Here is a 17,615-nt window from a genome sequence, read left to right on the forward strand (position 1 = left end):
TTTTGCATCAGTCTTCACAGTGGAAAACATTAGCTGAATGGTAGAAATTCAAGACGGTCAGGGGGCAGAAGTGAGTGCTGTTACTATTATTAAGGACAAGGTGATTGGGAAACTGAAAAGTTTGAAGGTGAATAAGTCACCTGGACCCGATGGACTACACCCCAGAGTTCAGTAAGAAATAGCCAATGAAATTGCGGAGACATTAGTAATGACCTTTCAACAATCACTAGGTTCTGGAATGGTTCTGGAGGACTGGAAAATTGCAGATATCACTCCACTCTTTAAGAATGGAGGGAAACATAAGAAAGAAAATTAGAGACCAGTTAGCCTGACTTCAGTGGTTGGAAAGATGATGGAGTCTATTATTAAGGACAGGGTTTTGGTTACTAGGAGACACATGGTAGAACAGGCCAAAGTCAGCATGGTTTCCTTAAGGGGAAATGTTGCCTGAAAAATCTGTTGGATCTCTGAGAAAATAACAGGCAGGATCAAATCAGTGAATGTTCTTTCTTTAGATTTTCAGACGGCTCTTGACAAGGTGCTGCACATGAGGCTGCTTAACAAGGTAAGAGCCCATGGTATTACAGCAAAGATACTAACATGGGTAGAGCATTGGCTGACTGGCAGGGAGCAAAGAGTGGGAATAAATGGGGCCTTTTCTGGTTGGCTGTCAGTGACTAGTGGTGTGCAGCAGGGCTCGGTATTGGGACTGCTTTGTTTCATGTAACGTCAATAATTTGGATGAAGGAATTGATGGCTTTGTGGCCAAATTTGTTGATGATACTAAGATAGGTGGAGGGGCGGGTAGTGTTTAGGAAGCAGGATGTCTGCAGAAGAAGTTTGAGAGATTGGGCGAATGGGCAAAGAAGTGACAGATGGAATATGGTGTAGGGAAGTGCATGGTCATACACTTCGGTAGAAGGAATAAAGATGTGGACTATTTTATAAATGGGGAGAAAATTCAAAAATCAGAGGTGCAAAGTGACTTGGTAGTCCTTGTGCAGGATTCCCTAATGGTGAATTTGCTGGCAGTGGAGAGAGTTCTAAGGTTTCAAGAATTATCTCAACAATGAAAGCTTAACATATGAAGAAGTTTTGATGGCTCTGGGCCTGTATTTGCTGGAGTTTAGAAGAATGGGGGCGGGGGGGATCTCGTTGAAACTTAACAAATATTGAAATGCCTAGATAGTGTGGATGTGGAGAGGATTGACCACTGATGCCAGGCAGGCAATCTCTGAAGAGTATTGATAATGGCTGGGGTTACCTGCCTTGTGAAGACACTGCCCAGAAGAAAGGCAATGGCAAACCACTTCTGTAGAAAAATTTGCAAAGAACAGTTATAGTCACGGGACCATGATCGCCCACGTTATACGACACAGCACAGAATGACGATGATGAAGTTAAATCAAGAAAGTTATTTCAAGTAGGAACAAGCTCAAAAACCAAGTACAAACCAGAGCTCACATACATTTTCCTTCCAAGATATTACACTTCTTCATTCAAGCATAGGTAAATCTTTCTCCCCTTCTGAAAATTCCATGGGACATATTTTGACACTAGAAGCAGTATGTAAAAGCAAACTGCGATTGAGACATCGTTTATCACTTTAAAGCCGATTATGGGGCAGTGCAGCTGCAACATGCCTTCTGTATCCCCTTCAACTCAGCTTATGGTGAATGTAACCATGTGAGATACCTCATGGCCTGTTAACTTTTTTAATGTTTCACGGTTCTCCCTATTGACTAGCAAATAACAACTGCCATAAATTTGTCTTAACTGAAGTTTTGAATTCATTTTGCCTTACATCTGTTGACTCTCTAATACTAGTGAATTAATTAGATAGTGTTAATTATGGAATGATATTGTGTACTAAATTAATATTGGCTGTGAAGAATAAACACTATCTCATGGTTCCCATCCCTTTTCACGAGACTATTTACGAATTTAATAGGTGTAAAGTGTGCATACTACATTCCCCATGGTGCACGTGAAGAGCCTTTGAATAAGTCACACAAGATGTTTCAGCTCCTTGTGTTTTATTTCTGTACTGCATTTTGTCAGAGACTAATAATTCACTGCATGCATAAATTTAATCCACAATTCAGACATTGATACCCACCTGAGGTATTTATCAGGAGTACTGCATACACAAGGGCCTTAGCAATGTCAATGACCCCCCCCCCCCATCCGTCCAACAATCTCTTTGACCACCATCAGATAGGAGGTACCGTAGCATTAGGACAAGAACTGTTAGGATAGGAAACAGCTTCTTTCCCCAGGCCACGAGACTACCGAACTCCCTGACCACCCAGGTAAAAAGTGCCACTGACATTATACTCATGAGGAAGTCTGCAGATGCTGGAAATCCAAAGCAACACACACACAAAATGCTGGAGGAACTCAGCAGGTCAGGCAGCATCTATGGAAATGAATAAACAGTTGATGTTTCAGGCTGAGACCCTTCCTTGGGACTGGAAGGGAGAAAATGCCAGAATAAGAGTGAAAGGAAGATAGCTAGAAGGTGATAGGTGAAGCCAGGTGGGTAGGAGAGGTAAAGGGCTGGAGAAGAAGGAATCTGATAGGAGAGAGAGTGGACCATAGGAGAAAGGGAAGGAGGATGGGACCCAACGGGAGTTAAAGACAGGTGAAGAAGAGGTAAGGGGCTAGAGTGGGGAATAGAAGAAGAGGGGAGAGGGAGGGAACTTTTTCTGTTTGCACCTTGGTCTGGAGGAGCATTGTTTTGTTTGGCGGTATACAAGTGTACCATTGAATAACAATAAACTGAACTTCAACCACCTGATAAGTGGAGCACAGTTTGAAGAGTCTGTCTGAACACTTTACTTTCCTCTATCTTCTCTCACCGCTTTCACCTCCCTCATGTTCCTATCACTCATAGTTCTAGCTCAGATACATAGACCTCAGACCTGGTAGGTGACCACCTAGCAACCACTGAGGACAATTTCGGACAGGAAATAAATGGTGACTTCGTTAATAAATTGCGTACACCATAAATTAATAAAAACTATATTCTTTACCCCAATCCCCTCCCTTAACAATCTGTGTGTTGCTCTGTGAAATGCTCTCACCGAAAAGCAGGACCTATCATCAGAGATCACCACCACCCAGGACATGCTCTTTTCTCACTGCTACCATCAGGTAGAAGGTACAGGAGCCTCAGGACGGGCACCACCAGGTTCAAGAACAGTTACTACTCCACAACCACCAGGCTCTTGAACCAAAGCGGATAACAACACTCACGTGTCCTTCCATTGAGAAATTCCCACAACCAATGATCTCACTTTCAAGATTCTTTAGCTCATTATCTCATGTTCTCATTATTTATTTATATTTGCATTTACACAGTTTGTAGTCTTCTGTACTCCGGTTGATCTTTCATTGATCCTGTTGTAGTTACAATTCTATAGAATTGGTGAGTATGCCCGCAGGAAAATGAATCTCAGTGTTATATGTGGTGATTATGTATGTACGTTGATAATAAAATTAACTTTGAACTTTACATTATGGCTTTCTGATCACTGTAAATAATATTTGCTTGTCTAATACACTTCGCTGCCTTCTTACAGTCCAAAGAATCGATGGAGCGACAAGTGCTCTGCGCAGACGCAGTGAAGCACAATCGACAAGACCGGCTCTGCTCAGTCTGCGCAGACACAGTGAAGTGCGATTGACGAGACCGGCGCTGGTCAGTCTGCGCAGACGCATTGAAGAGCGATTGGTGAGCCCGAGCAGTCGGGGCCCGCAGTGTCTGCGCATGCGCATGCCGATGCCGATGCCGGCAGGTAACCGGTGGGAGCTGATGCAATTCGTCAACGTGACTTGTTGGCGGTAGAGCTGGAGGTGGAGGGTTGTTCATCGTTGGCTCTCGAAGCTGATCTGCACACGGTAAGGATCTGTGATGCTGAAGCAGCCGGAGGAAGCGGGGTCTGGAGCTGTGTGTTGGTCGGATTCACGTGGGCTGGGGGCCTGTCTGGAGGACTGTAGCCGGCCTGGGCTTTGGTTTATATGGAGCAGTCGAGGGTGCGGTGACATCTGACTTGCCTTTTCCTATTTGTTTTTCGGGTTTATATCGTGGGCAAAGATTAAGCATTTGTTGCCCTGGAACAGCAGGCCGGTCAGAGGACATTTAATGGTAAATCATGAAGCAAGGTCTGGCAATAAGAGGAAATCTGCAGATGCTGGAAACCCGAGGTAGAAAATGCTGGAAGCACTCAGGTCAGGCAACATCCGTGGAAAGAGAAACAAACTTAACGTTTCAAGCCTCAGATTCTTGGTCCTTACAAAGACCAAACACTTTAATTATGTTTCCTCTTCACTGATGACGCTTCACTTCCTGAGTGTTTCCATCATTTTCTGTTTTTTTATTGTGGTGCTGGGCCAGACCAGGTAGAATGGCAGCTTTCATTCCTTCAAGGACAGTCGTAAGCCAGATGGATTTTTACAACAATCTGTTAGTTTTGTGGTAATTACTAATTACTGGCTTTGTAAATTTAAGCTCCACTGCTACCAGAGTAGCATTTGAATGATAGTCTCTGGTTTCTTTAAGCCACTGGGTTGCTCAACAGCCTACTTAAGACTGATACCAGCGATACCAAAGAAACAGATACCGGGGTTCATAAACACAAACGATTCTACAGGTGTAGAAATCTTGAGTAACACACATAAATTGCTGGAGGAACTCAGCAAGTCAGTCAGCGTCTTTAGAGAGGAATAGGTAATCATCGTTTCTGGCTTGAAATATCAGCTGTTCATTATCCTCCATAGATGTTTAAATATATTGATTTTGATTCTGAATCTCTCTCTATAGGTGTTTCCTGGCTTGCTCAATATTTTTGGGATCTTTGATTTTTGTTTCAGATTTTCAACATCTGTGGCTGGCAGACTCTAGAAATAGTTTATTTGTATATCAAATGAGGCTGCCCCTCTCACTTTAGAAAATCGTCAGTCCTTGCATTGCTCATGTATTGCACCAGAATAATAAAATTTGTCCTCTTAAACTCTGTTAGTTCTGCAAAATATCATCATTGTTATGTGCCATGTCAAATGACATGGGCAATCATGGTCTTTCCATGACCATGATTGTTCTTGTCAAATTTTTCTACTGAAGTGGTTTGCCATTGCCTTCTTCTGGGAACTGTCCTTACGAGATGAGTGACCCCAGCCATTATCAATACTGTTCAGAGATTGTCTGCCTGGCGTCAATGGTCGCATAACCAGGACTTATGATGTGCATCGGCTGCTCCAATGGCAGGTGGTGAAGAAACGTGACCCTGATCGAGGGCCTAAGCAGGTACTACACCTTGTCAAATGGTGACCTGGGGGCCAGTGGAGTGAAGGAGGACTTATACCAGCTTTGGTAGAATTGTATCTCCACCCTGCCATCCAGCTGCAATGTAACAGCATACAAATTGGACACTTGAAGGTGATGGGGAGAGTTGTGCTTGTGTTGGCTGAGTCTATAACCCTCTGCAGCCTCATGGGATCTTGTAAATTGGAGGGCTCACACCAGGCTGTGTTGCCTTTAAAAATTTGCAATTTATAAAAACATACCAAATCTCCTCAAACTCCTAACAAAGTAGTCTTCATGATTGCATTGACAGATTATCTGAGATGTTGAAACCCAGGTACTTGAGGCTGCTCACCCTTCCCACCACTGTCTCCCCATTGAGGACCAGTGTATGTTCTCCCTTCTTCATATCCACAATCGCTTTTGCTGCAAAGCCACTCAACCAACCGATCAATTTCGCTCCTGTATGGCTTCTCATCATCATCTGGGATTCTAAAACAACAGCGGTGTCCTCGACGAATTTATTATTGGTGAATAAATACCTGGCCTTCTGTGATTTTTGGGGAACTGCTGGATCCTCCACTTAGAACTTCTGGTAGTAGATGGTTATAGAAGGTGCATCCTTGTCTTTGGCACTTGTACTAGGTGAAGCATTTTAGGGATCGTCTTCCATTAAGTGTTTAATTGCCATTCATAGCTGGATGTGGCAGAAGTGCAGTGTTTTGATCACATCTGATTTGGACTGTGTGATTCTGTTTGCTGTATGCTCTTCTTGCTAATTAGCACACATGTTACAACTTCAACAGGTTCCTCTTCTTCCCCCCCCCCAACTTCCTCATTTCCCCACTCTGACCTTTTACCTTTGTAAGGGGGTTTCGTCTTTTAGGTTACTGTGTAGGCTAATTAAAATGGCTTCTTTGTTATGTTATGCTTAGGAATGCTTCTTTGTTATGTTAAACGCTGAGAAAGTCCTTCCCGCTAGCAGTTTGTTTTGTATTATCTATTGATATGAGGACGAATGAACCAATTGGGATAGTTGTTATGTTTTTGGTGTATTTGAGGATACTGTATGTGCGAGGTTTTGGGGCAGAAGGCAGGAGAGAGAGACAGAGAATGGACCAGGTGCTGTGAGTCCGCTAACAGGGTTGGACCCCGAGCGAGGCGTTCGGCGAGGAGGGGAGACAGAGACGGACTCGTGTGGAGCATCTGGTCGACCACCGTTGTTGGTCCCAGGCAGCCGGTCGAGGTGGTCCAAGGGGTCGCAGTGTGAAGAAGAAGGGTCCTGAGCTCCAACTTTTTTTGTGCACGTGTGGCACCTTTTATTTTCCTTTTTTTATTTTATTCTCTATTAATTATATAGTTCCAGTAATATCTATAAACTGTAAATCATTTAATTGTATCTGGTGTATTATCTGTTATTTGGGCGGGGTGGGGTACATCACACAGCATCCACACAAACTAATTACCCAGTTTGCCGGGGCCGAGGGCTGTTGCCCTAGACGACAGCGAGCCGAGTGACCCTGATGCTGGTTGGGGGGGCTACACTTCTCACCTGCCTATTCCCCTGGGTCCGCTTTCTCCTATGGTACACTCTTCTCTGATCAGATTTCTTCCATCCCAGCCTTTGACCTTTCCCATCCACCTGACTTTACCTATCACCTTCCAGCTAGCCTCTTTCCCCTCCCTTCCGCCCTTTAATTCTGCCATCTTCCTTCCTTCCTTCCTTCTCAGTCCTGAAGAAGGGTCTCGGCACAAAACATCGACTATCAATTCATTTCTGTAGATACTGCCTGACTCTTTGAGTTCCTCCAGCATTTTGTGTGCTTAACCTCAACAGATTGTTACCTCATTTTTATACATGCCTAATGGTATGCATGGCAAATCCTTGTACACTATTCATTGGAGCAGGTTTTGACCTGTGTAGAGTCAGGGACAAGTGATGTCAAAAGGTTACAGTCTCAAGATGGCACAGAACTGTGACCTCTGTGGAAGTTGTGACTAAGTTTTAGTTGTTTTTTTTTTCAGTGCATCTTTTTTAGTGTTTTGTTTGGGTTTGTATGGATGGTTTTGGGGACAGAGAGAGTTGTCAGGGGTCATCTTGGGGTTTTAGGGACAAGAATGTTGGGGAGTTGGAGGACAGGCTTAAGTGTCCTCGTCATATTCAAAAGAGAGCGATGTAACAGTGAAGGATGTGGGGCATCCCTGTGAATCTGGCTGGAATGTCCGGCTGGCAGACTAGCTTAGATGATGGATGTTGGCTCATTTTAGGGTCAGGTTGTCAGCGGGTTCCAGGGTCTGAGTTTGGTTCAGACAGGAGGAACAAGGTCCAATGACTGCCCTGCGTTCATGAATTGATGAGACCAGAGTTCCAAGTCCTAGTGTTCAGAGTCCTGTCATCAGGGAGGATGGAGGTCGAGGTGAGTCTGAGAATCGAGGCCCGAGGGTCTAATTGGAAGACCATAGGTTGAGGCCCATTGGCCGGAGCCGCGGGTCTGTGGGTCTGCTGGGGTAGTGGAATGCCCAATGTCTGTGTGTCCACATTCGAATCTGGGTGTGCTGGAGCCCAAAGAATATGGGCTGACTTGAGCTTAGGGGACTGTGTGTGTGCGCGTGGGAGTGAGGAATGGGACTTATTTTGGTGTTCCGCCGAGCATTGTGGGCATGCTTTGTTGACATCTGTAGTTGGGAAAATGCTTGAAGCTATCATTAAAGAAGAAATAGCAAGGCATCTAGAAAGAAATGGATCCATCAGGCAGACACAGTGTAGTTTCAGCAAAAGCAGATCCTCTTTGACAAACTTACTGGACCTCTTAGAGGATATAATGAGCGGAGTGGATAGAAGGGGACAGATGGACGTTATTCACTTGGATTTCCAGAAGGTATTTGATAAGGTGCCACATAAAAGACTTATCCATAAGATAAGGATGCAGAGTTGGGGGTGATGTATTAGCATGGATAGAGGATTGGTTAATGGATGGAAAGCAGAGAGTTGGGAAACGTGGGTGTTTCTCTGGTTGGCAATCAGTGGCGAGCAGTGCTGAGCCCACAACTGTTCATGATATCCTTTACTAACCATATAGTCAAATTAAGAATTATAAAGCTGAATCGTTTAATTGCAAAAAAAAGAAAAGTGCCCATTCTTATGAAACAGTCTAATGTGCAATGTTGGAGCTCACTGATAAGGCCGTTCGTCCACCATCGACTTCCTCCGATCATCGCTGACCTTCGGACCCTCATTCCAAGTCCACTCCGTCCGGCAGTCTACCAGCTCTCTCCATTCGCGTCTTATCTCTTCCCAGCAAAAGACTGCAAATTCCTGGCTCCTAGACACACAAGAAAGAACAACATCTCGCTCATTGGCTAACATGCCCCGTTACCTCTAGTCATAACCCAAACATTGCTGCTACAGAGAAACCATTACCTCAGCAGTGGAACATTACAGAGAAACCATTACATCAGCAGTGAAACCTTACACTGTGTTACATACATTAACAATCTGGAAGAGGGGACTGAGTGCAGTGTATCTTAAGTTTGCTGAAGACACTAAATTGAGTGGAAAAGCAAATAGTGCAGAGGATATGGAGAGTCTGCAGAGATATAGAGATAGGTTCAGTGAGTGGGCAAAGGTCTGCCAGATGGAGTACAATGTTGGTAAATGCGAGGTCATCCACTTAGGAAGGAAAATGGAAGATCAGAGTATTATTTAAATGGTAAAAGATTGCAGCATGCTGCTGCGCGGAAGGATGTGGGAGTGCTTGTGCATGAATTGCAAAAGGTTGGTGTGCAGGTGCAACAGACTATCAAGAGGGTAAACGGAATGTTGGCCATTACTAGAGGGATTGAATTTAAGAGCAGGGAGGTTATGCTGCAACTGTATAGAGTTCTGGTGAGGCTGCATCTGGAGTACTGTGGGCAGTTCTGGTCTCCTTACGTGAGGAAGGATGTACTGGCTTTGGAGATGGTGCAGATGAAGTTCACCAGGTTGATTCCGGAGATGAGGGAGTCAGACTATGAGAGAATGAGTTGCCTGGGACTGTAATCACTGGATTTCAGAAGGATGAGAGGAAATCTTATAGAAACATATACCATTATGAAAGAGATAGAAAAGACAGAGGCAGGAAAGTTGTTTCCACTAGGTGAGACTAGAACTAGGGGACATAGCCTCAAGATTTGGGATGGATATGAGGAGGAAATGCTTTTCCCAAAGGGTGGTGAATCTGTGGAATTCTCTGCCCAGTGAAACAGTGAAGGCTACCTTAGTAAATATAATTAAGACAAAGTCGGATAGATTTTTGCATAGTAGGGGAATTAAGGGTTATGGGGGAAAAGGCAGGTAGGTGGAGATCAGCCATGATCTTACTGAATGGCAGTGCAGGCTTGACGGACCAGATGGCCGACTCCTACTCCTGTTTCTTATGTTCTTATGTTGACACTGGAATGTGTGACGACAATTGCGGGCTGACCCCAGCACACCCTATATTGTGTTGGTTGTTGATGCAAACAACACATTTCACCATTTGTTTAGATGTGTGTGTGAGAAATAAATTTGAATCTTGGCATACTTGAGGTTACGAATGGTAGCAAAATTCAATTCTGATCTTGATTGTCCACTTTGTCTTACAAATGCATTGTCTTAAGCTGGTAGATTTGTTCTGAATATGCATTGCCACGTACCACGCAGTGACGGGTGTATACAGTACGAAGATAAAGAATTTCATTCCATTAAAGGGCGATTTTCCTTCTAACACATTTATGGACAGTTTGGGTGAAGTATTGTTAGTATTGCCTTGCCAGGAAAGCACTTTTGAATTATAGTCATGTTTGTAATAAGCATGGTAGGTAATCTTTATCCAGCAAGGTTAGCAAGGGGCCAGGGTAGTACAGTGATAGCACAGCAGTTTACAGTACAGACAACCCAGGTTCAATTGCTGCAGCTGCCTGTAAGGACTTTGTACATTCTTCCTGTGACCACGTGGGTTTCCTCTGGATGCTCCGGTTTCCTCCCACTGTCTAAAGATGTACCGGCTGATAGGTTAATTGGCCATTGTAAATTATCCAGTAATTAGGCTCAGATTAAATTGGGGGATTGTTGGGCAACATGGCTCGAAGGCTTGGAAGGGCCTATTCTGCACTCTATCTCATTAAATATTTTTTTTAAAAAAGAGGTTACAGGTTTCCCCTGCCATCCGAAGGTAGAGCATTCCTATGAAATGGTTCGTAAGCCGGATTGACGTGAAGTGAAGAAGCAATTACCATTTATTTATATGGGAAAAATTTGTGATCGTTCACAGACCCAAAAAATAACCTATCAAATCATGCCAAATAACACACAAAACCTAAAATAACAGTAACGTATAGTAAAAGCAGGAATGATATGATAAATACACAGCCTATATAAAGTAGAAATAGTTTTCTGCAATCATTGCACTGTCCACCGTGGCGAAAATCTCACACAAGCGCTCTCGGCAGAAACACTCTCTCCAGTAACCTTTAAGCTATGAAGCTGCCAAATCATACCAAATAACACATAAAAATACAGAGCCTTTATAAAGTAGAAATAATATATTTGCAGTGTAGTATCACTTACTGGAATTGGGAAGACAGCGAGCACACTGATGATGGTGTGTTAGGCTGAGTCGTTGGAGGTTGGGGTGTTGGGACACTGGGGCGTCATCTCATCGTTGCCTGTTTCCATCAGGGCAGGCAGGTCATCTTCTATGTCTGCCTGCCTCGATGTTGAAGGTCGAGGTTGGTCGTCTGCTGTGGCTGATGTGGAAGGCTTGAAAAACGACGGTATGCTTGACTGCTAGCCTCACGCATTTTTCTATCGTACAGTTCTTTGTAAGCACTCAAACTATCCTGCAAATATGCCCTAAACCTACATACCCTTTCAAAATTAAAGTCGTAGTTTTCTGCAATCATTGCAGTGTTGTCATTTGCAGCGAAAATCTCACACAGTTACTTCATGTTCAGTTCCTGGACGACTTCACTTTCGGTCTGTTCACTACTGCATTCAGTTTATCCTTTCCTCTTCCAATTGCATCAGTTCTTGGTCATAGGATGCCAAAACCTCTTCAAAATCATCTTCGTCAACTTCCATAAGCCAGACTCACATTGTCCTTAATTCATTCACCATGATCGAAATGCTTAATTATGCCTAGTTTTATGCTAATTGTAACACCCCATAGGAGCTCTTTTAGGTTTTTCATCTGGCTAATGGATGCTCAAAATAAATCGACATAAAGCACAGATGCTCACAGGCACGTGTTTAAGCAATGCCAGCTAGAATGCAGTTCATGGGGAGGAACTTGGCTGCTCGGGGCGTGCGCTGCCTTTTATCACGCGCTGCCTTTTTTCGTAACAGTGAAAACACCTTCTGTTAGCGAAAACAGGTAACTAATGTAGGTCTATCATAACAGCGAGGTGTCGTAAAGCGAACGTTAGAAAAACGGGGGACACCTGTATTTGTATTTTTGCTTTAGAACTAAGCACTATAGCATTATACAGGACATCAGAGCCAGCTTCTCCATGCTTCTCAAAATGGTGCCAAAGGATTTTTTTTGCATTCACTGAGAGGGCAGATGAGTCCCCAGTTTATTACTGGCTCCTCAGTTATTCTCTAATGTTAATGTAAAAGTATAGTACTATACCAGTTGCTCAGTTTTGCTTCTAATCCTTGAATCTTTGAATTGGCAACCCACTTCCTACTGATTTGTGTAAAAGCTTTCTTGAGAGGCCTTGTCTTACACTAAAGGCAACCTTTACTCTTACACAGTTGTACATGCAGAAATCTACAAATATTAGACAGTTCTTCAGATTCATTTATTTTTCACATGTATATCAAAATATACACTACAGTGAAATGTGTTTGCATTAACGACTGACACAACTTAAGGATGTACTGGGGACAGACTGCAAGTGTTATCATCTATGCAATTATAGTGGGCAGGAGAAGTTCATGTTTACTGGCATTGTTTGTGAACAAAGTTAAACATTTGGCAGTTAATGTTATAGTAAAACTGACTTTTTTTCGATTTCTCGCAGATCGCCATTGGAAGCATTCAGCAACATGGGGGAAAGCAGAAATGTTAAGGAGAAAATCAGTCTTATCGCACGAAACTTGCAGGTATGATATTATGCAAATATCAGTGATAAGAAATAATTATTTCTCCTTCTGTTTGAATACATAGATTTGATTACCGGAAATAATGGTGAATGCAAATTTAACTGGAATCTTTTAAATGAATTGAATGTTGAAATATGTTGAAAGTAGTACTAACCCTAACCTTTTTCTCATTATATTGAGCTTGTAAATATAAGTCTATTAAAACTTCTCACCCTGAATAATGTGCAAACTGCAGAGCATGTTATATTGTCACTGAAAGTAAATATATGGGGAAAAGATAAAAAGTGATATAATATTTTTAGCAAAAAAAGCACAGAACAGTATAACTGGTAAATAAGTTGGTGGATAATTGATTACATTTTGAGGATCAATTCACTTTTATGTCTATATGTTAAGTTCTTGAACTTCAGTCATTTAATCTTAGATATTCTGCATTTTCAGAAAAAAAATCAGTTTAAGAATGTATTTTTATGCTTAGTATATACTTAAGTAGTTCAACAAAGCAAGCTTTATGTTTTTTTTCTAGGAGGTCTTGGGTGAGGATAAGTTGCATTCCATTCTGCAAGAGCGAGACCTGAAAGTTTACTGGGGAACAGCCACAACCGGAAAGCCCCATGTAGCATACTTTGTGCCAATGTCAAAGATTGCTGACTTCTTGAAAGCTGGGTGTGAGGTGAGAAGATAGACAAATAGGGAATGTGGTGCAGATTTTTTTTCCATGAACTTCGTAGTCCAAACTATATTACTGGTTTAGTCATGATTTTGTTGAAAACCGGCAGCATAAATCAGAGTCAGGTTTATTATCAGTGGCGATTTGCAGCAGCAGTACAGTGCGAGACATAAAACTTCCTGTAAGTTACAAAAAATATTGTGCAAACGAAGGAAAATAACGTAGTATTCATAGGTTCATGGACCGTTTAGAAATCTGATGGTGGAAGCAAAGAAGCTGCCTCTAAAATGTTGGGAGTAGGTCTTCAGGCTCTTGTACTTCCTCCCCAATGGTAGTAATGGGAAGAGGGAGTGTCCCGGATGGTGAGGATCTTAATGATGGATGCTACCTTCTTGAGGCACTGGCCCTTGGAGATGACTCAACAGTGGGGATGGTTTCGTTGGAGCTGGCTCAGGCTACAACCCTCTGCAGCCTCTTTCAATGCCGCACGTTGGAACCTCCATAATCAGGCCATGATGCGACCAGTCAGAATGCACTCCACTGTACATTTGCAGAAATTTTTAAGCCTTTGGTGACATGCCAAATCTCCTCAAAATCCTAATGAAGTGGAGCCGCCGTTGTAATTGTATCAAAATGTTGAGCCTAGGATAGATCCTCTGAAACGTTGGTGTCAGAGGATGCTCACCTTTTCCACTGCATCACTTTGATGAGGATTGGTGTGTGTCCTCCCTCCCTAAAGTTCATGACCAGTTTCTTGGTCTTGTTGACGCAGAGTGCGAGGTTGTTGTTATGACACCACTCAACTAGCTAATCTATCTCACTCTTGTATGCCTCCTCTTTGCCACCTGAGATTCTGTCGAGAGCAGTAATATGATCGAAATTAGAGATGTCTCTTCAGCTGTGTCCAGCCACACAAGTAGCCTGGGTCAGCATGTACCTTGGAGGTGTTGATTGTCAGTGAGGGCGATACATTATTATTGCTCTGCGCTGAGTGTGGTCTTCTGATGAGGAAGGCAAGGAACCAGTTACAGAAGGAGGTACAGAGTCCCCAGTGAGGGAATGATGATGTTGAACACTGAGATGTAATCGGTAAACAGCAGACTGAGGTGTGTAATGCTGTTGTCCAGATTTTCCAAAGCTGAGTGGAGAGCCAGTGAGATGGCAAGTCGCAGTGGGTCCTTGCTCAGGGTGGGGGAGGGAACGTCGACTCAGACCACAGTTAGGAGAGTTAGGTAGTTAGAGATACAGTTAGTTAGAATAGGCCTTTCAAGCCCATCCCTCCATAGTTAACCCTAGCCTAATCACAGGACAATTTACAATAACCGTATTAACATACTAACCAGTACGTATTTAGACTGTGGGAGAAAACTGGAGGACCCAGAGAGAACCCACACATTCCATGGGGAAGACATACAGACTCCATAGAAGTGATGTTGGAATTGAACTTTGAATTCTTGATGCCCTGAGCTGTAATAGTATCCGGTAACCACCAAGTGAGTGCTGCCAGGAGACAGTTGTTGAAATAGCCCATCCTGCTCTTCTTGGGCACTGGTATGAATGATGCCCTTTTGAAGCAGGTGTGAACCACTGGTTGCAGTAGTGAGAGTCTGGAGATGATTTTGAACACTCCAGCCAGTTGTTCAACAAAGATTTCCAATATCTGGCCAGGTACACCAGTGGCTAATTCATCAGATTCGAAGAGGAATCCCTGATAATTCTGTTTTTTTAAAAATTCTATTATACTCCATCATTGTTGATAGCAATAGCACCTTCCATAATCTAGGGCCTCCATTAGTCAGGGTCGACCATGGATGTTGAGTTTTAGCTGTCTACAGGATATGCAAGCCAGGGCAGTACAATACAAGCTTTTACCATGCATCACACACCCCATCCACACATCTGATGAACCCAAAGAGTGGCAGAGACCAATACTGTTTGGCACCTGCAGTGTTACAGGAGTTGCCAGTCAGAGTTGAACTCCATATAGGACTGCCTTGGGGATTCCAGCTCTAGATTTTTCCCTCAAGAGTTTACTCCCGAAGCCTTCTCCATGAGTGGGAAGAACTGCAAGGCAGCGGAGGTTTGAGATTGGAGTTTTCCTTCTCCTAGATGAGCTGCCAACCACGGCTAATGAGCCCCATCTGCCGGAAGGTACAGGTTTTAAGCTGCTGGCGACTCGCCTTTGCCGCTTCTCCTGTCAGTAGAAACAGTTCTGCCAGGCTTAGTAGCTAAGCCACACGTGAAGGGTAGGAGCTGGACTTGGTTGGTCAGAGGACATTTGAAGCGCACACTATTGGGAGCATTTAATAGGTAGTAGAAGCTTATCCCCATTACCACCCCTGGCTATAACAACCTGAAGGAACAATCTTTCACAACACAGCACCTTAAACAGAATGGATCAGTGAGTAATATGCAAGAAAAAAAATTATTCCAATGAAATAACATGCACGAGATCCTGAGGATGCTTGAAATTCTGATGAAGGATCTCAGTGATCTTTATTCCTCTCCATAGATGTTGCCTGACCTGCTGAGTTCCTCCAGCATTTTGTGTATTACCCCTATCAAGTGAGTGGATCTTAGGACAGATAATCAAAATTTTGGTAACAATAATTTTAATGATCTTCATAAAGGCCAGTGGAGAGTTTAATAGTGGGAGTTCTTGAGTTTAGGGATTAGAGCTGAAAGTAAAAGTCTAAAATTCTTTATCAATATACATTGTGAGTATCTGAATATTTTTAATCGAGGAAAAACTCTGACACCTGGCCATCTTAGTTGTATCGTATCAAGCTTACAAACATTCTGAGAATAAAACTTGTTGGACTATGGAGCAAATTTTTGCAGGGACCAAAGGTGATGGCAGTGGTCTTCCTGGTGCTTAAATGGAGAAAATTTCTGTTGTTCTTTTCTGGATGTGGGACTTGCAAAGTGTCACGTCATAGTAGTGAACATGTGGAAAGAGTTTCAAAAGCTGGAAATGTCATGATTTAGTTTTCTGAAGCATTGTGCAGGATCTCAATATGTGTGAATATCTTCTAGGAAAGCTATAGCACATTACAGAAATAGCAGAAATTGCAATAAAAAAATTTCTTACAAACAATTAAAATCTCTGTTTCCCCTTCTGCTTCAGGTAACTATTTTATTTGCTGATTTGCATGCTTATTTGGACAACATGAAAGCTCCTTGGGAACTGCTTCAACTAAGAACGGAGTACTACGAACATATTATAAAAGCCATGCTGGAAAGTATAGGTGTACCAACAGAAAAACTCAAATTTGTGAAAGGGACCGATTATCAGTTAAGCAGGTAGGGTATTAGTATCTAAATAGAGAAAAGATTATTTTAATTTCATAGATTGAAAGTCTTTATTTTGTTTGACTGTAACAAGTTAACTTCATTCAACTTCACTTGCCCCATCATTGAAAAGTTCCCACAACCTTTGGACTCACTTTCAAGGGCTCTTCATCTGAAGTTCTCAATATTTATTGCTTTGTTTTTGTATTAGCACCTTGTTGTCTTTTAGGTTGGGGTACAACTGCCGATTTCTATGTGGACGATCTGTTAGTTTTTTGTGTGAGGGAGGGGTGGGGTGTTTTGGGTTAACGAGTTTTGTTTCTTTTTCTTGTGGAGGTGGTTGACTTTTCTTTCAACAACACCCATGATTTTTTGTATTTCATGGTTATCTGGAGAAGACAAATATCAGTTGTATTGTATGCATACTTTGACAATAAACTGAACCTTTGAACCTTTTGCACATTGGTTGAATGGCCAAATTGGTGCCGTCTTTCATTGATTTTATTATGGTTATTATTCTGTAATGGATTATTGAGTTTACCCACAAGAAAGTGAATCTCAGTGTTGTATATGATGACTTGTATGTACTTCGATGATAAATTTACTTTGAACTTTGAACAATTTCTCTAACTTCAGCATGTGTCTGTGTTTTCAGGGAATACACTTTGGATGTCTACAAGTTGTCCTCTGTAGTGACCCAACATGATGCCAAAAAAGCTGGCGCGGAAGTAGTTAAACAAGTGGAACATCCACTCCTCAGTGGTCTCCTGTATCCTGGATTACAGGTAGGAATGGGAAAGACTGATAACAAAGGGGATGTACATGGTGAGGCAAAGGGGCTCCGACACCTGTGATGATGTCCAAGAAGGATTCCTGACACGATATGTGGACCGGCCGACTAGAAGAGAGGTCAATCACTAACACACACAAAAGTCTACAGATGCTGGAAATCCAAAGCAACACACACAAAATGCTGGAGCAACTCAGCAGGTCAGGCAGCATCTATGGAAAAGAATAAACAGTTGCCGTTTTGGGCCAAGACCTTCTTCAGAACTGAGAAGGAAGAGGGAAGATGCCAGAATAAGAAGTTGACGGGGGGTAGTGGGTGGAGAGGCTAACTGGAAGGTGAAAGGTGAAGCCAGGTCGGTGGGAAGGGTAAGGGCTGGAGAAGAAGTAATCTGATAAGAGAGGAGAGTGGACAATAGCAGAAAGGGAAGGAGGAG

The 17,615-nt window shown here is 42.8% G+C and overlaps 1 protein-coding gene across 1 annotated transcript in view; it reads left to right on the top strand.

Moving 5' to 3' along the window:
• Positions 1 to 3,764: 3,764 nt before the first annotated feature.
• yars1 (tyrosyl-tRNA synthetase 1) overlaps positions 3,765 to 17,615 on the top strand; it is a 45,328-nt gene continuing 31,477 nt past the window's right edge. The window contains exons 1-5 of the mRNA XM_072247153.1: positions 3,765 to 3,903; positions 12,350 to 12,431; positions 12,958 to 13,104; positions 16,229 to 16,404; positions 17,048 to 17,177. Coding sequence (XP_072103254.1) covers positions 12,375 to 12,431; positions 12,958 to 13,104; positions 16,229 to 16,404; positions 17,048 to 17,177 — 510 coding nt within the window. The 5' untranslated portion in view covers positions 3,765 to 3,903; positions 12,350 to 12,374. The remainder of the gene's footprint in view (positions 3,904 to 12,349; positions 12,432 to 12,957; positions 13,105 to 16,228; positions 16,405 to 17,047; positions 17,178 to 17,615) is intronic.

This window comes from Mobula birostris, chromosome 30 (genome assembly GCF_030028105.1).
Source record: "Mobula birostris isolate sMobBir1 chromosome 30, sMobBir1.hap1, whole genome shotgun sequence".
Taxonomy (NCBI): Eukaryota; Metazoa; Chordata; class Chondrichthyes; order Myliobatiformes; family Myliobatidae; genus Mobula; species Mobula birostris.